This window comes from Schistocerca cancellata, chromosome 6 (assembly GCF_023864275.1).
Source record: "Schistocerca cancellata isolate TAMUIC-IGC-003103 chromosome 6, iqSchCanc2.1, whole genome shotgun sequence".
NCBI lineage: Eukaryota > Metazoa > Arthropoda > Insecta > Orthoptera > Acrididae > Schistocerca > Schistocerca cancellata.
In genome coordinates this window covers 110,608,621-110,634,723 of record NC_064631.1, presented here as the reverse complement: position 1 = coordinate 110,634,723, position 26,103 = coordinate 110,608,621, and the positions used below count along the sequence as shown (strand labels likewise).

The window sequence follows — 26,103 nt, the reverse complement described above, 5'->3', positions numbered from 1 at the left end:
AGTCCTTATACTTCAGTGATTTAATTATTGTCTCAATCTCACCCTTGTCTCTATCACAAACGAGTATTTCAGACAGCAATCTCGGAAAGTCATTTGCCAAGAGAGTTATACGATTCCCTGTAGAAGCTTAATTTTTATTATTTGCATGCACCTTCAAAAGTGTGTATTGTCTGTAGCTTAAGTTACCCTAATCATTCTGAGTTATCAAGCCTATACTTCTGACATGATCTCTTTTTTCGTTTATTGATATAATTTTTGAAACTATCCTTATTCTTTAAAATGACATTCTAGCAACGCTGAATCACATATCTTGAACCCCACTGATTTATTCAGGATCGGGCTCTGTGTGAAATACAAAACAGGGCAAGAGACCCACTGTTAATAAATGACTCCTTTCTTATTGGCATGCAGAACATAATGTGTTATACCTTGTCACACAGGGAAGCATTTTGAACCAATAGTAAATGTGACCTTATGAGCAGGAAGAAAAGGTCCTTTTCAGAAAAGGACTGATATTCTAGATGGGATGGTAGAGTGATAAGATTGCCCTTTGTGACCTCAGTAATCCTCAAATAGAATTTTTATATCTGGTACAGTGAATTTTACCATTCGCACGTATCACTGTACCGTTAAAAAGGGGACAAAAGAAAGGGAACCCCAATTCTGCCAGGAACTCGTGAACTGAAGTGTGGTTTTAGAGTGGACAGTGGGTAACCATGGGTGAATTCGATTAACTACATAAAAGAATTGTGAATTATTAGCAAATTAATTAAAGAGAATCAGGAAACAATCTCGCTGTGATAGGGTCTAGACCGGCTAATTTCGAAACATTCAACACAAGCAAAATTTAAAATGACGAAAATTTGCGTAATTTCTTAATTTAAGATGAAAACAGCAAGTGGTCGTTATCTGCAGTAAAAAACATTACCTTATTTCAAATCAAAATATATGATTTGTGACTGGATAATAATTTCTACTGTATAATTCCTCTGACAACCACATAAACCATACACAAACGTAAACAGTACACAAATACCAACGTTTGAATAACATATACCTTGACTCGTTCAACTGTTATCGCCAACTTATTCGGCACATGGAGTTTAACAGTAACATCTTTAGCATGACTACAACGTCAGAAGAGCTACAGTTCAAAGCGAACTTAGCACTTTATGAAGTTTAGAGATGGAAAAATTCGAATAAATTATTCCTTCGTACTAATAAGTAGCGATCTCATTTAGTGTTGTAACTTTACGGTGTGTTTGCGTACTACTAGGATCTTTGATTTAGTGTGGTGCGTTGAATTGTTTGTTTGTGTTTTTAGTGTTGTTATGAAATGATGCTGCGCCGACTTGTTTCTCGAAGTAGACGTTTATTTGCACCTGAACCTGTAGTTAACTTCGCACCTTCACCATATAAAATCCGCAGATATTTCTGTGCACACCGGAATAATTCTGTTGAAGACTCAAAGAAACAAAATGAAGAGACTCAGATTTCGGGAGCTTTTGCGGGCAAATACCGCATATTTAGGGATGAGGATTCGCCTATAATTCTAGATGTTCAAGAAGAGAGACTTATTAGTGATGGCGTTGCCCAAGATATTGAAACACACGAAGACTTCGACGAATTCTATGGATTATCTCTTGCTCGTAGGTGATTTATTTTTTAAGTTATAGTTGAGAGGCACTTACAAACTAACTGTAAGAAAATTAGAACATCGTTTAAGAATCGAATATTCAATACCGTAGCGACATTTGAATTGACCATTTTACGGCAGATACCATACATCAGGGAAAACTACACTATGTATTTGAATTGACGAACTTATGGCATATACGGCGATTACTATACGTCAGGAGAACTACAATATGTATCTTTACGTAGACGTATTTTCAGTTATCTCTTACAATGTCATATGACGATATTATATCATTTCATTTCATAAAACAATATTTTTATCTACCCTTTCAGTGTCCGCCCATGCCACTTATTTTAAACTATCCAGAATGTTATATGTCTGCCCTCATTCTGACGCAGTCTCTGGATTTCTTTTGTTTGAGTTTCAATTTCAGATGTAAGAAAAGCCTAGATTATCCATTAACTGACGACTTTTGATCTCTGATAGGCTTTTGATTTTGTAGGATGTCAGTTAGGAACAGATACGCACATATTTTTTGCTAGTATTTCATTCGTTACCAAAGTAAAAAATTGGCAAATTTAGAACCGTAGAATTGCAATATACCTGGTAGGTCAAATAGAAAACCACTTCTGTATTTTCATTTATTAATAGTAAGCCTGTCAACTCTTAGCTTGCTGCACCATTCTACTGTATCTACTGCAATGTCTCATAATGGCAAATTTTCTCTCATAGATATTCGGATTTAGGTCTTATTTGATTTCTGTAAATCGCTTCCCTCCACATCCATGTGCAATCCAAGTCATAACCCCCCCCCCCCCCCCCTCCCCTTCCCATCCTACCCTTTGCTTCTCTCCAACTCAGGCTTGTGGACAGTCATCAGTTGGAGGTAAAACAGAATCTAATCTCCCTCTTTTTTTTATTTGTAAGGAAGGTGATTCAAATTCCTGTCCAGTCATCCAGATGCAAGTTTTTGTATTATCCTGTGGCTAAATCTCAAAGTGACTATCGGTGTAGTTATTTAGAATGACCATGCCTGATTTCATTTCCCATTTTTTCCCAATTTAAATTAAGCTCTGGCTGTGATGACCTCATTGTCAATGTAATGTTAAAAGTACATCCATGTGCATGTCAGAGGGACTTCCCATTGTACCACATGTTAAAGTTTCTTCTTGTTCCATTCAGATATGGTGTGCTGGAACAATGAATAGTTCAAATAACTCTGTGCCGAACTGTATGTACCACAATCCTCAGCTTCATCAACTCATAACTGCTCAGTCACTTTCCAGCCTAGAACAAAAAGAACTCAAGACCTCAGTCTGTGCTACATGTAAGTCTAACAACACAGCTGCTGCCATCGGCTGGAAACCAGGTAGCTGATTGTGTGTGGGGTTCACACAAGGATCTTTGTTTTTCTATTAGGCATCTCTCCATCCAATCCAGTTGGTGATAGCTGTAGAAGACCTGGAAGAATTAGTGTAAATCCAAAGAAATGCACCCCCCCCCTTTCCCCCCCACCTAGATGAGAGTATTAAAATCCTAGGGGTTCACTGATGAAGCATTCACTGTGGAGTGCCAGAGATTCAAGCGGCCCTAAAAAGCCTACATAATACTAGATACAGAAAGCTGGTTAAAACCCACAGCTGACAGCAGTGAGAGTTTTGGGGTAGATTTAACTATTATATAGAAAGGATAGGCTAATGCAAAGCAAGATTAGAGTTTAATGCCTTGTCATCCTGCAGTCATTAGAGACAGTGCACAAGCACAGATTACGAAAGGATGAGGAAGAAAACCAGCCATGCCCTTTTCAAAGAAACCATCTTGGCAATTGCCTGGAGCAATTTGGGGAAACCACGGAAAACCAGAATCAGGATGGCTAGACGGGGTTTGAACTGTCGTCCCCATAGTGGAGTCCATTGTGCCGACCATTGCATCACTTCGCTTGGTAGGCCAATGGGAAATGAAGGTAGTGTATTTGTCATAGTAGACAAGAAACTCAAGTGTACTGAGATAGGAATTGAAGCTGCAGCTGAGATTGTTTGGGCAAGGCTCAGTATTAGGAGTGAGCATAAAATTGTAATTGGATCTTTCTGGTCACCACCAGACTTGCCTCAGAAACTATTGAGGAAACCTCAGGGATGATTACAGTTTTGTTAGTTGTGGACTTGATGCATCCTGTGAAACATTATGTAATGCCTTCTCTGAAAACTACTTAGAACAATCTCATGCTGGAAATATATTAGATCTAATGGCAAAAACTAGACCTCAACTCTTTAAAGATTTATTTATTTATTTATCTTTTATTCATCCAAGGATCATCTTATAATGATATATGGGCTTTGTTAAGGCAATAGAGTGCAAATCAATAGGCCAAAATATACAACACACAGCACAGTAACATGCATTATGAGGATGGGACAGGTAGTATGTGAGGATAGGACTGGTGGTCAGCCATGGCCTTCATTAGGTAACCATCCCAGTATTTGCATTACTGATCCAGGTAAACCAATGGTCTTGAGAAACAGTTGAAATTGTCAAAACAGAACATAGGTTCAGGGTCTGATGGTCATGTCCCTATCTGATTCTATTCTTAATTTGCAGCCAAGTCAACCCTTCCCTTAACTATAATCGACCATAGATCCCTTGAACAAAAATCTGTATTAGTTGGAAGAAAGCATAAGTCACACCCATCTACCAGAAGGATAGCAGAAATGTTCTACAAAACTGCCACCCAATACCCTTGACATCTCTTTGTTGTAGAATGTATTCTGAACTCAAACATAATGACGTACCTCAAACAGTGTGACCTCATATGTGAAGTAGTGTGGATTCCGAAAACAACGATCAAGTGAAACCTATGTGTCATGACATATTGAAAGATATAAAGCAAGACATCCAGGTAGATGCAATATTTCTTGGCTTCCAAAAAGTAAGTGACTTAGTACCACATCTATGCTTATTATTGAAAGTACAATCATATGGGGTATCAAGTTAAATTTGTGACTTGATTGGGGATTTTCTGGTAGGGACAACATAGCAGGTTATATGAGGCTAGTGAAATGAGACATACTGCTTGTTGTGCACTTCACAGTGGTTTGGGAGGTATAAATGTAGAAGTAGAGTTAAAAAACCAGAACAGATCAACAGTACCGAGATCTTCAGTAAATTCGTCATCCGCTCTAGACCTATATAGGTCTAGTGCACTACCAGTGCAAGCTGCCACCCACAATACCTGAACACAAACAACATTAAAACTAGAACACACAACCAAAAACATTGTGATTGCCAAGTACTTAACATGATGTTACACTTGACAGGATACATTGATGGTTGAGTAGACTCAGTCAGATATCCCTGTTACCATTCATGCCATTCTTCTGTGTGTACATTCAATATCTCCTGCTACACATAATCTGAGGGCTTCCACATACTTCATAAATATATGGAGATGGTATATGTTCTTTCGGACATGTCCAAAAGAATGCAGCTCTCGAAGAATGAAATTACAGTGAAATCCAGACCATGATCTGCTTACAGGCGTTGATAAATATCAACGGGGACAGTTGAAAATGTGTGCCCCTGACGGGGCCTCAAACCTGGGATTTCCTGCTTACATGGCAGATGCTCTATCTGGCTGAACCACTGAGGACACAGAGTATAGTGGGACTCCAGGGACTTATCTCTGGTACGCTCCTTGTGAGACCCACACTTCCAACTTGCAGTCCACACACTACATTTGTAGTGCCCGTACCCACTATACTCATTACTCGCGGAAGTCAATCTACTGATTCCCGTAAGAGTTTGAGCAAATGTGAGTGCATCTGCATTGAAGAAGATCATTGGCCAGTAAGCCTTATTTATATATGAAGATGGTATCTTTTCTTTCATACATGTCCGAAAGAATGCAGCTCTCGAAGAATGAAATTACAATGAAATCCAAACCATTAGCTGCTTACAGGCATTGATAAATATCAACAGGGGTACTTGAAAATGTGTGTCCTGACTGGGACTCGAACTCGGGATCTCCTGCTTGCATGGCAGAGGCTCTATCTCATTGAGCCACTGAGGATACAGAAGATAGTGTGACTGCATGGAATTATCTCTGGTACACTCCCAGTGAGACCCACATTTCCAATTTACTGTCCACACACTACATTTGTAGTGCCCCTGCCCACTATACTCATTACTTGTGGCAGTCAGTCTACTGATTCCTGTAAGAGTTTGAGCAAATGTGAGTGCATCCGCACTGTAGAAGATCATTGGCCAATAAGCCTTATTTATATATGAAGGTGGTATCTGTTTGGACATGTCCGAAAGAACAAATACCATCTTGGGATGCAAAGGCTACACAACTTATGGAATATGTGGTGAAGCAGCCTGTAAACTAGAGATTTCCATACTGTGTTAACAGCACAGGTACATGTGCAGTCTGGGGTCAGGAATTCCCTGGAGTCAGGAATTCCCAAAGTTTAATGAAGAAGGAAACACAAATGTTACTAATAAGACACATATTGTATGCTGAATCCGGAAGGTTTTTAAGGCAACCAGCTATAGAACATTTTTTTTTTTCTCTGTACTCCAGAAACCAAATGAAAAGACCAGTGCTTCAAATAAGCAGGAACAAAGAATGCTGGAATATCACCTATGGGTGCAAATCTGCAAATAAGAACTTGATAGCTGATTCACTCCTGATTCTGGCAACCAAATAAGTCCATTAATCAGTAATGGCTGAAAAAAGTATGAATTTAGATAATATTTTCCCAGCTAAATGTTGGGTCTCTCTTGCAAAAGAAGGGGTATGCTGCACCCAAAAATGAAGAGATATGCAGGCACAAGAAGTGGTGGCCTGGCCAGAGATGGGAGAGGGAGGGTATTTGATGGGAGGTTCGAAATGAAAGAGAAAGAGAAACTGATTTTTTATTATATTTTGAAATTATAGGTCACATAAGGGCTTGTCCAGGCTGAACAGTGAGGTGTCTGCCTGTTGGGTGATGGTAAAGTACAGGTATAGGAAGGACAGAGAAGACTGTTCATGTCAAGTTTCACTGGTGGCCAGTCATGGAGTGCAGAGACAGAGGTGTTCAGTGGGAAACCATTTGCTCAGTCTGAAAGCTGGATCACAAGAGAGCGTCTTTGTGGTCTGCTGCTCCCCAGGATGAGGTCAGCAACCACAATGTGACTCCTTTGTCACATGTCCCTGTTGGTCATCTGGATGGCATGTGGCACTAGTTTATTCAGCAGAATACTGGAAGTGTGTCCTGTCAGCAACCCTTGCTGCTTGTGTCCTGAAAGACAGGGTGGCTTGGAAATATGCCACTGTTGGAAGAAATGTTGGTAGCTTTGTCGAAGCTCCAAATGTGAAAGTAAATTTAGGTGGTCAATAAAATATTAATGGATTACTTCCAGTAACCCAGACTGGCTAGGTGTCCTGTACATAAAAGACAAGGAAATAGATACCAAACCATAAGAACAGAATACACCAATAACTTTTGGAGAAGTGTAGGCTTTCCCAGCATAATAATTTAAAGTGTGCCTGTGCTTGTACACTTTACTAAAGCTTTTGGCCCACATACTGTGGGTATTTCGTGCCCTGTTTAGGGGTGATGATTCTGATGTCTTCGTGGTGTTTGCAATTTGCAGCCAGTTGGAATGCCAAAATGTCATGTCAGCTGATTTTATGATGCATCTGCAACTCTGACAGATGTACCGCCTACTGGAATAGTTTATGGACATATTAGTAACAGAACCATCTACCCCTTCTGCTCCATCCCTCTCATGCAGTGTCACCTCCACGCCAAAGAGAAAAGGGGAAAGAGAAACGTTTGAAGTGCAGCCTGTCCGTAGAGATTGCAAACTCCATAGGAAGGATGACCCTCAGTGGTGAAAGGATAAAGTGTGGAGTAACTCAACTACAAGCAATAAATGTATTGGTGCACGTTCCTTGAGCAACAACAGTGTGCAATTTCAATTTATATCATCACAAACATATCAATAGTCAAATCTCACAGGCGTCATTCAAGAGCTCCTCCCACCTTTTTTCTAATTGGAGATGTTAACATACTTTGTGTGTTATGGATTTCCTCAGACATTTATTCTTGAGGAAGAGATATTGAGAATTTGCTTTCTACCAGAAGAACTGTGTCTTCTAAACACATGTAAAATGAAGCCGTTTACCACTTCTGTGTGGTTGTTCTTGGCCATAGATCTCTCCCCTTTTGCAGATGTTTGATTATGTGAAGCTGTCAATGTGTTCATTGAAGACATTGTATTTTAATCAAGCTGACTGGGACAACATTATCTGAAAGAAGACGTGTAAAATGAATACTTAGCATGGTGACCTGGATTTTATACTGGGGTCATTCCATGTTAAAGAGACTTTGTGACAGAAAAATTAAAATGACAATATTTCAAATATAATCTTCAAAATGCCAAGTTAAAAGTACATTTGTTCATTGCAAAGTAATCATGACTATGAAAAAATTAAATTTCTACCTTCACTAAGTGTTTAAAGTGCACTACTCTGTGGCGCCACAGAGAGGTATGTTTTATGCTATTTCCAGATGAGTATTAGTAGTGTTATCTATGGCTGATTGTTCTATTGTTGCAAAGAATATTGAAGTCAACATTGTTATAGCTCATAATAATTTGTTTTGTTGAGCTAAGCTGATTGCATTTCTTTATTTTGTTAGTTTTATAATATATGTGCAGCTTGTAACACCCGTAACAAAAAGATACAAAAGTTTAATTTGTAATCTAGTAAATTTGTTCTGTACAATACCTTTCTGTAAAAGTGAGGTTATGCACATGTTTTACAATATCATACCATTACATGGCATTTTGAAATCTTATTTAACACTCTTAGAGCTGTTACGGGTGTTACTAATTTTTGTTTCGGGTGTTACTTAACACATGTGTAACACCCGTAACTTGAATTGGAAGGTTTAATGCCACCTTCATCTTTAGTAGGCCTAGGCCCTACATTTAAATTATAACCAAAGGGTATTATTAAGAATGAAAAAAGTTTTTTAACTATGTTTATTACACATGAAAACAGTTTTAAGCATGAAAACAAAAATTTTTATTCCTCTGCATACACTTGTTTGAGCACTACACCTACATTATAAAAGTTAATTGGGGCATTAACCTGACTCAATTGACATTCTCCTAAAAAGTTAATTAAGCCCAAAATTCTTTAGATCACCTATAGTTTATGTTTTCCATTGTAACTTTTCCAAGAACAACAATATTGCTAACCTCAGTTTTAAATTTTATATAGGCCCAGTAAACTGCTTATTGAGGCAAATTCGAGTCATTCAAAAGAGCCTACAATTTCATAAGCATACTTGAGTCTTTGAGCAAAGCTGTTCCGTCTATTCCAAGCAATCACAAGGAATTATTGAACGAATTAAGTTGTAATTCACAGAACAAAGACTGTGTTTTTGGGTCATGCCAGGAATGTCAAATTAAATTGAGCAAATTTATCCCAGAAGGCTTTGACTTAACTAAAAAGATTGTCTGGCAGCAGTGGGAAAATGATACGAAACATCGTCCTTGTCTTAGTGAACATTCAGGGAGCTGTGATGATGCCTTAGCATCACTGGTTGACAAATTGCTTCAGTTTAAAAAACATTGCTACATTAAGATAAAGCAGAGTGATTTCTTCCAAGGAAAGAAAAACAGCCTTGATGTCGAAGAATGTGTTCTCCAAATGGACTTTGCAGAGAATTATGCTCTAATTACACAAGATGAGGTACAGAGTGCAGAGTGCACACTGGGCGCATTCACAAATAACTATTTGCACTTTCTGCATTTGGTTTGCAAACCATGAAGTCAGGTCCTATGCAGTCATCAGTAACGACCTTTCACACACAAAATATTTTGTGTGGACTTTTCTTAAAACTGTTATAACGGAGATTAAAAAAGCGTTTCCTAAAGTTAAGAGTTTTTACATTTTCTGACAACTGTGCTGGGCAGTTCAAAAATAAATATACTTTGTCCAATCTATGTTATTTTGAGAGAGACTTTGGATTGACAGTTGAGTGGATTTTTTTTGCCAGTTCACATGGTAAAGGAGCCATGGATGGCATTGGAGGTGCACTGAAGAGGAGCGTGTGGACAGCTGTTAGATCTAGGAAAGTTATTATTAACAATGCAATTGACTTTTATGACTACACTCTGACGAGTTTTTCTAAAATTAAAGTACTATGGGTTGATAAAATAACAATGGAGCATAACATTCCTATTTTGGATGAAAGGTGGAAAAATTTACAAGCAATTCCTCAAATCCAGGGCTGCCATCACTTTCGGCCTTATAACACAACTGATTTGCTGGTTTCAAAAACAGCAGTCATTAATGACAAGGGTGTAAGTATTTATTACTGAGGAGGCCAAAGTTAAAACATTACATGCAAAAGATGCATAAACTTCATTACATGCAAAAGATGCATAAACTTCTATGAAGTGTGCAGTTCTGATGATTCTGATCAGGAGACTGTTTCACTATCTGAATCACAAGACAATATTGGAAGTGCTTGTGAGTTAAGCCTAACTAATAAAATTGAAAAGTCTGATTTAAAATTTGGGTTATTTGTCTTGGTTGACATTCCAAGTGACAAAAAGAAGCCAACCTTATCCAAAACTCAATACCGTTACTTGGGAATCTGCCAGAGTGAGGTTGATGAAGAGGAGGATGTGAAAATAATGTTTCTGAAGTCAGTAGGAAAAAGTAAAACACTTTTTAAACTAGATGAAACTGATGTTTGTTTTGTGAAATTCAGTCAAGTACTATCTAAGATAACAACACCAGAAATCAAACAACAAGGTAACCGTTTGTACTAAGAGTTCAATTTTGAGTTGGATGTTCCTGAAAATGATTATTAAATGAAGTTTTTAAACCAATCAATAATAAGAAAACATTTTTGTCATAAATTTATTAGGCCTACAAAATGAGGTAAATGTTAAGTAAGTTACGATATCTTGGCCTAGCTGTAGTATAAAATTGTAACAAAATTTTTTGTGTAATGAATACCTTTATCCTTCAAATATGTTTTCTTAAGTACATACTTTTATTCCAAATAAACTACAATACTTCTTTTCTTTTTATGCAATTGTAAGAGGTAAATTTATTCCTTCAAGAATCAAATCTGATGCATCTATGTAACACCCGTAACATTTAATGTAACACCCGTAACAGCAAAAAATATATATATATACTGAGTTATGATGTCCAAAAAAATAAACATTTATATTTCAAAATAAAATTTGAGGCAATACCTCTTAACAGTTGTTTTACAAGAATAAAAGCTTCATAAAGTTTGCAGAAATTAGAGAATTCCCTAACTCATATAAGGGGCCAGGTCTACTTTTGGTAACACCCGTAACACTACTTTTTTGATTAATAACCAGGAGAACAATAAAACAATTCCAGTATAAACATTTCTAACATGAAATATAATGCAAGCCTTAAAAGTTTTCAATATTAAATTCAATAAATATTTTTCCTTACATTATTTTTCCTGATTTTAAGGTGTGCACATGTAACACCCGTAACTGTGGAATTGCCCACTGCTTACTGGTAGTGATAAAATTTTACAATAGCTGCCAGGAGCGGGTGGACCACATGATTGCAGAGGTCATCCAAAAAGCTATTGATCCATCCACATCAAAAGTTTGCTGATTGTTTTAGGAGACAGACTGTTCCTAGACGGAACCATGATTATCAGACTGCGTTGAGGAATCGGCAGACTGCACTGTGGAGGTTCAGAATCAGTTTGTCTACAACTGTGGTTCACACACACACACACACACACACACACACACACACACACACACACACACATACACACACACACACACTCACTCTATCTGATTAGAAGTATCCAGAAACCCTATGTAATGTGAAATTAACCACTATATGTCATGAGAGGTGGATCCACCATCATAAAAGGACGTGGGGAGTATTGTGTTATCAGTAGAGAAGCAGTAACAGCAGTCGAGGCTAGTCAGGAGTGCTCTGTGACTTCAAATTTGGTCTTGTCATTGTGTGTCACTTGACTATCAGTTTCATCAGGGTCATTTCAACTCTTCTCAAGCTCCACTAGTTGACTGTTGGTGATGTAATTGTGAACTGCAAACACAAAGTAACGAAGACATCTAAATTGAGACCAGGTGGGCCTCATGTACAGAAGGACAGGGACCACTGAGCATTGCAGAGGATGAATCTAAATTCTCACATGAAATCAGTGGAGGGAATTACTCGTGAGTTCCAAAATGCTGTCAGCAGTCCGACTTACACAATAACTGTGCATAGGGAATTAAAGAATGGGGCACAGTGGTCAAGCAGCTCCTCATAAGCCACACATGCCTGTAGTCAGTCGTAACCAGTGCTTGAGATGATGTAAAGGATGATGCCACTGGACTGTGGACAGCTGGAAATGTGTGATTTGGAATAATGAATGATGTTATTCCCTGCAGCAATCTGATAGAAGGGCTTGGCCTTGGCAAATGCCTGGAGAATGTTACCTGCTATCATGTTTAATGCCGACTGTGAAGTACGGAGGGGCTGTTGTTACGGTATGGAGGTGTTTGTCATGGTTAGATTGTGGTCCCCTTATTGCACTTCAAAAAATGCTAAATGAGTTGTGTCCTGCATACAGTACAGGAACGATTTGGAGACAGTGATTGTTTGTACTAGCATGACAGTGCCCCTGACATAAAGCAGTGTCTTTAAGGCAATGGCTTGTGGACAGTAACATTGCTTAAATGGACTGGCTTGCCCAGAGTTCTGACCTGCACCCTAGTAAACACCTTTGGGGTGAGTTAGAATGTCGAATTTGCTCCAGAACACAGCGTTCATCAACACTAGCTTCTCTGGTTTTGACTTTTGAGGAAGAATGGGCTTCCATTCTTCCATAGACATTTAGACAACTTATTGAAAGTGTCTCCAGCAGAGTTAAAGGAATCGCAAACTCAAAGGGTCGCCGCACTTCATATTACCAGTAATATCGACTAATAGGTGTCGGAGTACATAGGTTATTGTGAGTTCTGTAGGAAAGGTAACAGATCACTATACCTAACAACATTGGGAAGAGCAAGAATGGGTCATGGCATAAGCTGTTTTTCTGAATAAACTGTTGTGTGCCATCAACCAAAGTATGGGAGTACACAAAGATTTCTGGAAGAGAACAATTATATCCACTCATTAATGTAGTGAAAAATAGCTCCCTTGCCTCTGCAACAGAGGTTGTAGCCCAAGAAATAGTGAAAAATTTCTACAAAATTAACAGCTCAACCAGAGTCCTACATGTTCTGCTAGTGTCGTGAAACTGTGATAAGGAACAGCCTGAATTTTACCTTGAATGTACAGAGTTGTACAACTGATTTGTCACAATGTGTGACGTGGAACCACATCTGTCAGCACACTATTTCATTTGGACTAAACAAGATTCACTAGAGTATGCTGCAGAATCTCAGACTACAACAAAAAATAGCTTTCTTTGTTTTATTTAATGCAGTTTGGACTGATGGCCACTACTCAACATGTGAAGAGTGGTAGTTCTACTGCATCATCTACAACTGGAGGAGGACAGTACACTACTTAGCAGCTGTTGCAACATTTCCTTGACATCTCACATGATAAAGCCCTGAATGACTTGCCAGTTGTGTTCTTCCGTGGCTTCTAGAGTCCAGGGAGCTATTTAGCTGCTCCCAGTGTGGGTTTAGGAGACACTATGCGACATTTGATAACACCACCCTGCCAATATCAGGAGTCATCCTCCACAAACAACACATTGTAGGAGTCATCCTCAATTTTTAGAGAGGCTTTTGATACTATTATGGAATTATCCAAACAACTGTTTTTTTTAAATGTCCAAACACACTTCAACACCTTTATGCCATTCTCGGACAGTTTTTATACAATTTGGAAAATGCACACATGTTTTAGGTAATAATTATTTGTAAGAAAGTAGACCTAAAAACAGTTTGTCTGACAAGATTATTACGTTCTTTTCTAGGATGTTGTTTTTGAGGGATCCTCTGTACTTTATTGTATATGGATAGCTTGCCATCTGCAACTGAATGATGTTATTGTGATTTGGCTGGTGATGTAACACAATACTTCATCTATAAACTTAAGCTGGTTGTACAAAAATATTTCATAATTGTATTTTGCAGTAAGTAATTCTGCTACTTACAGTGAAATATTTTTATACAACAAAACTGCACTTATTGATAAAGTGATCTGTTACATGACCAACCAAACTCACAGTAAAATCATTTAGATGCAGATGGCAAGTTATTGGCATACAGTAAAGATGTTCCCAAAGAAACCAACATTCTAGAAAATAAGGTAATAATCTCTTCAGACACTGTTTTCAGGCCTTATTTCATTAGAATAATTGTTACCTAAAACAGAAGTGTATAAAGGTACCCAATGATGATGGAACAAGGATGTGAAACATGTTGGGGCATTTAAGAACAACAGTTGGATGCATTATAGGAATACCTAAATTTCCATTAATGCTAAAGCTTCAAACCCAAACAATTATTACTGTGATAGTAATTAGAGCAGAACATTTCCCAACAACTTCATGAATGGGGTATATGAGGACACTTTCTCCTTTCTAATATGATACTACATATTTTCATTATAAAAACAGTGGATGTCTGCCAGGCCACTTATTACATGCAAATAGTGCACCTTGAATTCGTCGTTCAAAGTCTCCACTGAGACTATGATTTCCTGAAATTAGGTGCACCAGAGCTACTATTTCTCCAAGTCACTCAGATCAGCTTTTTGTTATCTTTTGAAACTTTGCAACATTATTGGCAAATCTTATCCCCTCCTCAACCCATTTTCATGCCTTATGCATCATATCCTGTGACTACTTGTGCAGTAAAACACATCCTATACACATTCTCAGCACAGCTTTCTCCTGTTATTGGTAAAACCACTTTTGGGGTGACCAATGTTATACTCTGCTGGCTTCCAGCAACTGTTTAGTTTTCTGTGTTGAAATGACAGGAAGTTTGAATGATAAAAGAGGAAATCTGTATTGATCAGACACAGTGCCTTGTCATGTGCTGTGACATTATAATGTTGATGTTATTCCATCGTGATTTTTTCACTTTATGATGAACTGTGTGCTGTGGCTATGCCTTTTCTCTGCAGTATATTTTCTTTCAGTTGTGCTGTAGTCTGATTCATGAATAATTATGCTTTGATCAGATCAAGGCACAGACGAGTATTGCTGTGTTGCTGGTTCCAAGCACCGGTTGTGGTACACACATACACATGTTTTGCACTTTTGAAAAAAAGTGTGTATACTGCAAATTATGTCTCTCACTTGCTTATGTAGATTTTGTCACTTACCATTGCCATCAGTGATGACAACTTGCAACAAATGGAATATAAATTCACGTTCGACCCTCTATGATCACGTTTAATGCTCACATTGGCTACAACATTTACAGTAGGGCTCTCAGAACACTACTGAACACTCATTGGCTATTAGAAAATGTGTGATGTAGGCATACAAAACGAGCTTAAACTTGACTATCATTGTTTGTGACTACAACTATAGTCCAGCAAGGTATTCAGGAGAGCTTCTGTGAAATTTTAGAAAGTGTGGTGGAGGTACTGGCAGATACGAAGTTGTGAGCAAAGATTGTGTTTGTGCCTGGATATTTCAGTCAGTAAGGCCAGTTCGAAAAGAAAAAAAGTTTCCAGGTTTGAGTCCCAGCGCAGTACAGAGTTTCTATGTGACAAATTTTTTCATTCATGGCATATGTGCATGCTTCATTGCATAATTCAATACTCTAAATCAACAGTAGCTTTAATTACAGCAAGAAACATTAGGACCAGGCTTCTACTTCACAGTTATTGTGAAATTGAGTGCTAGTCTCGACCAAGTAATAAATTACTTTCAGTCATGGAGTTGGGTTTTGAATGAAGAGGGTTAAGTACTTTTAGTTGGGCCAACAGGCAGCAGTTGGTTCCTAACCCAGATGATGTAGTTGTTGAGATGTTCAAAGAAAACTTGAGTATTATCTCAGAAATGTACACCACTCACAGAATTATAGTTAATGGTGATTTCAATCTAACCCCGAAATGCTGGGGAAGATACATGTTCATAGCTGATAGTAGGCATACAACATCATCCAAAATTGTATTAAATGCTTCCTCCAAAAATTATTTTGACCAATTAGTTCAGAAACCCAATCAAAATTTAAACAGTTGCAAAACTTACTTGACCTCTTAGCAACAAATAATCCTGATCAATTGGGGAGCACCATGACAGATAATTTATAATATATATAAATTACTAAGAGACAGGGCTAATCCCCCATATTACACAAAATAGGTCAGGACACTGTTGCAAAAGCAATAAAAAAAAAGCATGCCAAATTTAAAATAATGCTAAATCCCCAAGATTGATGAAGTTTTACAGAAGCTCAAAATTTAGCATGGATTTCAATGCTAGATGCTTTTAATAGTTTTCTCAAAACAATTCTGTCCCAAAACCCGAAAGAAAATCCATAGCAATTCTGGTCATATGTAAAGTACACAAACTGCAAGGCACAATCAATACCTTCACTGCACAATAGTGATGGTAATGTCTCTAGTGACAATGCCATTAAAGTACAGTTACTAAATAAGGTTTTTCGAAATTCCTTCCCCAAGGAATGTGAAGTAAATATTCCAAAATTCAAATCAAGAACTGCTGTTTACATGAGCTACTTAGAAGTAGGTATCCCTGGTGTAGCGAAGCAACTCAAATCTCTTCCAGTCCACACTGTATACCAATTACATTCCTCTCAGAGGATGCTGATAAATCTTCTCCCTACGAGCAACCATATACAGCTGCTCATTTGACAAAAGTAAAAAGAATGATGTCTAAAGACTGGAAAGTTGCACAGGTCACGCCAACACTCAAGAAAGGGAAGAGGCGTAATCTGATGAAATGCAGACTAAAAATCACTGATGTCAATTTGCAGTAGAATTTTGGAACATATGCTGTGTTCAAACATTATCAATTGCCTTGGAGATAACAATGAGCACGGATCCAGGAAATATCTTGCTTTGTGCAACACAACTAGCTGGCAGTAATGACTGCTATCAACAGCGGATCTCAAATTGATTCCATATTTCTAGATTTCCGTAAGGCTTTTGATACCATTCCTCACAAGCTACTTCTAATTAAACTACATGCCTATGCAGTATCAACTCAGCTGGATTTATGATTTCCTCCCTGAAAGGTCACAGTTCACAGCAACTGACATAGAGTCAGTGGGTGGGATGAAACATAGTTCAGATGATCAATATGCATGCCAATATCCTAGGTTATATTTCAAATATATGTGCTGTGTCTTACTATGTTTGCCTAAAGGTATAGTTAATGGCAATATGTTCATCAAATCAGCATTAATTTGAGCAGTCTGGTGCTATTTGAGAGTGCTGGTACCTGGTTTCATGTGTTTGCTTCTCTTGTTATCATAAACAAAACAAACACCACGTATTGATAGAGTAATCATATTCCTCCATACTCAATATGTATTATCAGCTCACAAAGGAAAGATAAATGGGACCAACTAAATAATACTTTTTGACTTATGCAACTAAACCGTGTCTCATAGTCTCACAACATACAATGTCACTTTGTATTATTTTTTGATAGATAGTTAGTATTTTCTTAGTCAGTGGATATGTAAATGAGAATTCAGAGACATTAATTACTTATAAGGTTTCTACAACTTGTAAGTCTGTGAAGTCCTTCTGTGTATAACACTGGACATTTGCAAAGCTATACTTGTTTTAATTTATCCTGTGATTATGATACATTGAATTTAATTCTAACAGTCAAAAATCCAGGATGGAATAATAACAGTATTATGAGGAAAAAAAAAAAAAAAAAAAAAAAACAGATTACTATTCACAATACAGCAGAGATGCTAAGTCTCAGATAGGCCCAGCAAAAAGACTGTCAAACAAATAAGCCTTTCACCAAAAAGGCCTAAACTGTAGTATGGCCTAAGAATCAGAAATATTTTTCAGGCAGTTACACTGCTTTCCATGAACTGAAAAAACAGTTAGTTGAGGAAGCAAAGAAATTGATGTGAAAGGTATGTATGTTGTTGCAGCAGTGATGATGCACTAAATTAACACAGCAGTACACTTGTATCTTCTGTATATGGCAGACAGTTGCATTTATATGTGTAGTACAGCAGTTAATATTTTAAGGGCAAGAGAAGACAGCCAAAATAGTGAACTTTGTTGTGTAGAATTTATGTTACATACTATGATGGATCTTTCTCTAATGAGCTTCTAATTGATGAGTTGTGAAACTCAAAGACTTATGTGACGAAGAATGGTGGAGTGACCAGCTCTATCTTCTTATCTGAATCCAATACGATATGTAAAGATTCTATTGGCAGTGTGATCAACTTTCTAAGAAGAATGACATTCATTTCTCATGGAGCTCATAGAGACCATTAAAAGCAAGAAACATTCCTCCATATTCTGTTTTGTGATCACAGTCTATTTTAAAGTTACTTGTGCTGTAGCAAACTAACACACCTTTTTTGTTTGTTGTTTGTCTTCATTTTGCTTAAGTTTCATCACCATGATATCCAATATTTTGGGTTTGTATTGTTGTGTAATTGCTGCATACTCCACTTCTTTCTATACCATGCTTAGGCTAATGAATGGATGATGAGTATCATTTTTTTTCTTTTGTTTTTGAATATCACTGTTGTTTTTTAAACTGTAGTTGAATGTCGGCAATGAATTTAATAAAGAAACCAGCTTTGTGAAACTGTTGTCAATCTGCCCTGTTGCCGAGAGATCTGTCTTCAAAAGCTCTGAAAGTGGACTCCAGAGACTTTAATTATCCAACAACTGATTGGGAAAGTTACAATTTTGTAAGTAGTAGGTGCGACAAGATATCATGTGAAAAAATAGTTAATACTTTGTCTGGAAACTACAGAGAACACACAGTTCAAAAATCCACTCATGGTGGAGAAGTGTTAGATGTAAAGGCAACAAATTGACTTAATCCATTTGAGGATATACATGTTGAAACTAGTATCAGTGACCGTGAAGAAACTGCAGCAATAATGATTAGTAAAGTACTAAAAGCAGGTATAACAGGTTGAAAGATTTAAATGTTTAGTATAGTAGGTAAAGAAACAATATCCTCTGTAATCTAAGAGAGTTGCTCAGATTGTCTCCTAAATCATTTATGTAAGTAAAAGAAAGCAATTATTAATTATTATTGTCATTATTAATATTAATATTAATATTAATTTCTTCCCATACCAGCTCACAGGAACTATCTACTTCAATTTCACTACGAAATAAACTATTTCGAACAGCCAAAAACACACCACACCATTTGTATTTAATTTATCATTATTAAACACCATTAGGTCCTTTTTTAAAATTTTGACTGAACTTATCTCTGGCTTTCACCAGCTTTCAGTATCCATAAAGATTTGAGCTTCAGTGGTTTCTATTAGGGCTTGGAGCTCTGATTCTTTCCCAACACAGCTACAACAGTTTACTACCATAATACTTATGGTTATTAGGTCTGCTCTCGTCCTGTGAGTGACCTAGACTGAAGCCCTTTTTGTTCTTCCTGACATTCTCACATGTAAAAATTCACCCAGTACACTCCAAAACCTATCCCTGCTACCCATGTAGCTGCCTCCTGTGTGTAATGGACCCTTGACCTATTAAGCAAAACCCAATGCCCCAACAACCAGAGGCGCAAGTCAAGGGATCTGCAGCCTTCGTGGTCACAGGACTGTGTGAGCCTCTGATTCAGCTCCTCCACGTCGCTCTATATCAAAAGTCTGCAATTGGTCCTGTCAACGATGCTACAGGTGGGGAGCTCTGCCTTTTGCAAGCGAGACTGGTAGTCTTTATATCTTCAGTTACACACACAAAACCAGAGAGAATCTCTTCTGATCCAAAGCAATACATACCATTAGTATCAAAGTGAGCCACTACTTGCAGTTGGCTGCACCTTGTGCTCCTCATGACATATGGAAGGACCCATTCCACATCTAGGATAACTTTCCCCGGTATGCACAGAGTGCACAGCAGATTTGTTCCCCTACTTGGCAGCCATATCCCTAAGACGTCCTATTATGTGCCTAACATTGGAGCTCCCAATTACCAGTAATCCCACCCTCTGTGAATGCACAGATCTTGCAGGTCAAGAGACTTATGAAACAGGACATAAGACTGTGTCTGGCTCAGGATCTTTATCAGCCACAGCTAGCCCCTGAAATCTGTCTATCAGACACACTGTGGAGGCCATTCAATTGGCCTGCCATAAAGTCTTTTGCTGCCTGTCACACTTCTGAACGGGTTCCCACTCGACCATGGGTGAGGAAACTTCAGTTGCAGGTAGTAACTGGGGTTACGACAGTAGTGGTTAATTGGGGGGAAACATGGAACATGCTGGACATTCCCTGGATCTCCACCTCCAGCTCCCCACAGTGGTGCCTGTTGGCAACAGACTCAAGTTGTGTGACTGAATCCGGCACCACCTGGAGCTGTGAGTGAAGGCTCACCAACTCAGCCTGCATCTCAACACAAAAATTCCAGTCCCTACCCATACTGAAGATGGCAGGACTGTATACTCATAGTAATTAAAGTGCTAGACTGCACCTGCTAAGCACACAAACATGCAAGAAATTTACAAATTAAACTACTAAACACACAGGTAAATGAAAATAAGTTGTCTCTCCTGAAGCTCATGCAAATAATTCACAAATGAATGATGTTCTTTCCTGTGGTGCTGCTGAGACAAGAGCTGTCACCTTTTTGTATACAGTATAGATAGAGAGATGCTGAATTAAACACATTTTATTGCCAGAGGAGTAGAGTATGAACCATTAAATGACTGCTGTAGTAGAATGTTGTTGAAAAATATCTCACAAAACCTAAAGAATTTCCATTTGTGTGTAGTGGCTACAGGCACTAAACTTAGTGTTCAGATACTTACGGATGACACATGAACTGACGTTAATGGTAGCAAAGCAAAACCCTATATATTGAACTTCCTGATGTTCAGCAGGAAGTTCCTGGTTAAGTGTTGTACTGATCCAAAGATGAGGGACACAGATATTAGCACCAGTGCGATTGAGAAAAAGCTGAAATACTAGTTTAAATTAGACAAGCCCCAAGGGTCTGATGGAATCCATTTCACTTTCCTCAAGTGAGTTAGCCCTTTTTGTAATCGTAATAGACTGCAGATCACTCAGACACAAAACTGTGCTCAGTAGTTGGAAGGAAACACAGGACACACTCATCTACAAGTTAGTTACATGTTCCATGCATCAGTTTGCACACCAGATCGTAATGATGTGGAACAAGACATTTTACATTCACAGTGCAATTTAATTTGTACATATGGTTACATTCTGAACATTTCTAAGTTATTTAAATGTTGTTGTTGTTGTGGTCTTCAGTTCTGAGACTGGTTCAATGCAGCTCTCCATGCTACTCTATCCTGTGCAAGCTTCTTCATCTCCCAGTACCTACTGCAGCATAAATCCTTCTGAATCTGCTTAGTGTATTCATCTCTCAGTCTCCCTCTACGATTTTTACCCTCCACTCTGCCCCCCCAGTACCAAATTGGTGACCCCTTGATGCCTCAGAACATGTCCTACCAACCGATCCCTTCTTCTAGTCAAGTTGTGCCACAAACTCCTCTTCTCCCCAATTCTATTCAATACCACCTCATTAATTTTGTGATCTACCCATCTAATCTTCAGCATTCTTCTGTAGCACCACATTTCGAAAGCTTCTATTCTCTTCTTGTCCAAACTATTTATCGTCCATGTTTCACTTTCTTACATGGATACACTCCATACAAATACTTTCAGAAACGACTTCCTGACACTTAAATCTATACTTGATGTTAACAAATTTCTCTTCTTCAGAAATGCTTTCCTTGCCATTGCTAGTCTACATTTTATATCCTCTCTACTTTGACCGTCATCAGTTATTTTGCTCCCCAAATAGCAAAACTCCTTTACTACTTTAAGTGTCTCATTTCCTAATCTAATTCCCTCAGCATCACCCGACTTAATCCGACTACATTCCATTGTCCTCGTTTTGCTTTTGTTGATGTTCATCTTGCATCCTCCTTTCAAGACACTATCCATTCCGTTCAACTGCTCTTACAAGCCCTTTGCTGTCTCTGACAGAATTACAATGTCATCGGCAAACCTCAAAGTTTTTATTTCTTCTCCATGGATTTTAATACCTACTCCGATTTTTTCTTTTGTTTCCTTTACTGGTTGCTCAATATACAGATTGAATAACGTCGGGGAGAGGCTACAACCCTGTCTCACTCCTTTCCCAACCACTGCTTCCCTTTCATGTCCCTCGACTCTTATAACTGCCATCTGGTTCCTGTACAAATTGTAAATAGTCTTTCGCTTCCTGTTTTTTTCCCCAGCCACCTTCAGAATTTGAAAGAGAGTATTCCAGTCAACATTGTCAAAAGCTTTCTCTAAGTCTACAAATGCTAGAAATGTAGGTTTGCCTTTCCTTAATCTTTCTTCTAAGATAAGTCGTAGGGTCAGTATTGCCTCACGTGTTCCAACATTTCTAGGGAATCGAAAATGATCTTCCCCGAGGTCAGCTTCTACCAGTTTTTCCATTCGTCTGTAAAGAATTCGCGTTAGTATTTTGCAGCTGTGACTTATTAAACTGATAGTTCGGTAATTTTAACATCTGTCAACACTTGCTTTCTTTGGGATTGGAATTACTATATTCTTCTTGAAGTCTGAGGGAATTTTGCCTGTCCCATACATCTTGCTCACCAGATGGTAGAGTTTTGTTAGGCCTGGCTCTCCCAAGGCTGTCAGTAGTTCTAATGGAATGTTGTCTACTCCCAGGGCCTTGTTTCGGCTCAGGTCTTTCAGTGCTCTGTCAAACTCTTCACGCAGTATCGTATCTCCCATTTCATCTTCATATACATTCTCTTCCCTTTCCATAATATTGTCCTCAAGAACATCGCCCCTGTATAGACCCTTTATATCAGGGCTTAACAACTGGCCGGTTTTGAGCACGAGTACTCGAGTCTGCTCAGGCACGTGCTCGCGAGCAGGTGCATGGTCGCGGAGTAGGGAGGGCGGGGAGGGAGGGGAAATGTGCGCGCACGTGTGAATAGGGCCGCAGCTTGCCTATTGAAATCGCGACGACTGTGTAACGTTTAAAGTACTACGATCAGCTCTAACAGTCACTTCGCTGGTTAAGAATCATGACAAGTCGCCGTTGTGTAACCACAACCATGCTTTCGCAGTTGGGAGGAATTGTATCTGTTTACAGAAAAAGATGGTGTTGCAAAATGTTTAGTATGTCACAAAACGCTGAATTCTTTTAGGAAATTTAATTTGCAGCGACATTTTATGTCGTACCACGCGAAAGACTACGGAAGTGGAAAATGTGATGGACCAGATCGTGCACAGGAAGTTATTAAACTTAAAAGAAAGCTATCCGAAGAAGATCTGGACGACGAAGAAAAATGAACTGAGGCAGCTCTCAGAGTGAGTTACAAAATTGCTTTTCTTTTAGCAAAATCCCTGCGCCCCTTCACTGATGGCGATTTAATAAAAGAATGTTTGGTAGTTGCAGCGGAACATTTGTGTCCATCTCAAGTTGAACAGTTTCGGATTGTGCCATTATCTAACATGACCATTATGCGTCGCATACAGAACATGGCTGACGACGTCCAGAGCAAGCTTGCAAATATCTGTAAAGATTTTATGGCTTATTCTATAGCTCTGGACGAAAGTGTTGATATCACTGGAACAGCGCAGCCTGCCATATTTATTAGAGGTGTTAAAAGAGATCTTCAGGTGAGGGAGGAGCTCCTCGATGTAGAAGCCATGAAGAACACTACAACCGGAGGTGATATTTTAAGTAGTATTGAAGAAAGTGTTGAAAATATAGGATTGTCGTGGAATTCTTTAGTTTCAGTGTCTACAGACGGTGCACCATCGATGACAGGGAAATAATCAGGTTTCGTTGCGCTGTTGAAGGAGAAAATGCAAAGACTGACCATGCCGAATGAAATATGGGGCGTTTACTGTGTGATCCACCAGGAAAACTTTTGTGCAAAGAGTATCACTCTAAAAAATGTAATGAGTGTTGTTGTTCGTACAACCAATTATATAAGGAAGCATGGGCTACAACACAGGCAATTTAAAAGCTTTCTTGAGAATGTAGAAAGCCAGTGTGGCAGCCTGCCTTATTACAGCGAGGTCCGCTGGCTTAGTCGTGGCGAATTATTAAATCGATTTTTTTGCCTATTAGATGAAATAAATATGTTCATGGAAATAAATAACATGTGTGTTCCTGAATTGAAAGAGCCTTCATGGAAATGTGATCTCGCGTTCTTAGCAGATTTAACTAGCCATCAGAATGCTTTGAACACTTCACTACAAGGTAAAGATCTGCTAATTACTTATTTCATAGATCGAATACGAGCTTTTAAAATGAAATTGACACTTTAGGTGAGTCAGCTGGAAACAGGAAATCTAGCTCATTTTCCTAAATTATCATCCATGCAAGATGTTCAAAAAGACTGTGAACGTTATTCCCATAGTTTAGTTGCCCTTAAGGAAGAATTTGATCAACGCATTCAAGATCTGACAGCACTAGACAGTGATTTTGATCTGTTATCCTCTCCATATTCAGCGAATATTGAAGAGATTTGTCCTGAGCTGCAACTAGAAATTATTGACCTGCAGTGTGACAGAGAATACAGAGACAAATTTCAGAACAAGAAAAACATTTTGGAATTCTACAGACACTTTCCTCAGGATAGATTTCCTCGTTTGCACAAACTGGCGGCTACAATAATATCAATGTTCGGTTCCAAGTATGTTTGTGAACAACTGTTCTCTGCAATGAAATGTAACAAGACACGCCTGAGAAACGCATTGTCTGATCAAAATTTAAACTGCACGCTGCGCCTACGATGCACAAGAACAATTACTCCGAACATAGACGCAATTGTAAAGGGCAAAAAGTACAAGATAACCGAGAATCTCACACTTCAGTGAAACCTTTTATTGTGTAATAGTTCACAAATTAATACGAATGTAGAGGCATACACCAAGCTAATAAAATTATGTGGCATGTGTACATTCTCCTTTATTTGTTTCATTTGTCGCAGTAATAACTCGTGGGTGATATCCCTGCAGGTGGCTGCGGATTTACATTGACTAGCGGCAGCTGTTGTGTGCCCCACGTGACTCTCCCCACTCTCAGCTCTGGTCCGGTAGTGGGGGTAGCGTGCTCGCGCTGCTCCGTGCTCGCGCCTTGCTGCTCACAGCTTGCTCCACGAGCACGTATGTTGTGAAGCCCTGCTCTATGTACTCCTTCCACCTTTCTGCTTTCCCTTCTTTGCTTAGAACTGGGTTTCCATCTGAGCTCTTGATATTCATGCAAGTGGTTCTCTTTTCTCCAAAGGTCTCTTTAATTTTCCTGTAGGCAGTATCTATCTTACCCCTAGTGAAATAAGCCTCTACAACCTTACATTTGTCCTCTAGCCATCCCTGCTTAGCCATTTTGCACTTCCTGTCGATCTCATTTTTGAGACGTTTGTATTCCTTTTTGCCTGCTTCACTTACTGCATTTTTGTATTTTCTCCTTTCATCAACTAAATTCAGTATCTCTTCCTTTACCCAAGGATTTCTACTAGCCCTCGACTTTTTACCTACTTGATCCTCTGTTGCCTTCACTATTTCATTCCTCAAAGCTACCCATTCTTCTTCTACTGTGTTTCGTTTCCCCATTCCTGTCAATTGTTCCCTTATGCTCTCCCTGAAACTCTGTACAACCTCTGGTTCTTTCAGTTTATCCAGGCCCCATCTGCTTAAATTCCCACCTTTTTGCAGTGTTTTCAGTTTTAATCTACAGTTCATAACCAATAGATTGTGGTCAGAGTCCACAACTGCTCCTGGAAATGTCTTACAATTTAAAATCTGGTTCCTAAATCTCTGTCTTACCATTATATAATCTATCTGAAACCTTTTAGTATCTCCCTGGTTCTTCCATGTATACAACATTCTTTCATGATTCTTGAACCAAGTGTTAGCTATGATTAAGTTATGCTCTGTGGAAAATTCTACCATACGGCTTCCTCTTTCATTTCTTAGCCCCAATCCATATTCACCTACTACGTTTCCTTCTCTTCCTTTTCCTACTGTCGAATTCCAGTCACCCATGACTATTAAATTTTCGTCTCCCTTCACTACCTGAATAATGTCTTTTATCTCATCATACATTTCATCAATTTCTTCATCATCTGCAGAGGTAGTTGGCATATAAACTTGTACTTCCGTAGTAGGCATGGGCTTCGCGTCTATCTTGGCCACAATAATGCGTTCACTACGCTGTTTGTAGTAGCTTACCCGCACTTCTATTTTTTTTATTCATT

General features: G+C 38.6%; 2 protein-coding genes across 2 annotated transcripts in view; one reads left to right on the top strand and one right to left on the bottom strand.

The window, feature by feature from the left end:
* LOC126191048 (DNA methyltransferase 1-associated protein 1) overlaps positions 1-1,052 on the bottom strand; it is a 127,192-nt gene extending 126,140 nt beyond the window's left edge. The window contains exon 1 of the mRNA XM_049931760.1: positions 929-1,052. The gene's annotated coding sequence lies outside the window, so the exon portion shown is untranslated. The remainder of the gene's footprint in view (positions 1-928) is intronic.
* Positions 1,053-1,254: 202 nt separating this feature from the next.
* The window catches only part of LOC126191047 (uncharacterized), a 42,834-nt gene continuing 17,985 nt past the window's right edge, over positions 1,255-26,103 (top strand). Inside the window, exon 1 of the mRNA XM_049931759.1 lies at positions 1,255-1,649. Within this exon, the coding sequence (XP_049787716.1) occupies positions 1,337-1,649 (313 nt within the window). The 5' untranslated portion in view covers positions 1,255-1,336. The remainder of the gene's footprint in view (positions 1,650-26,103) is intronic.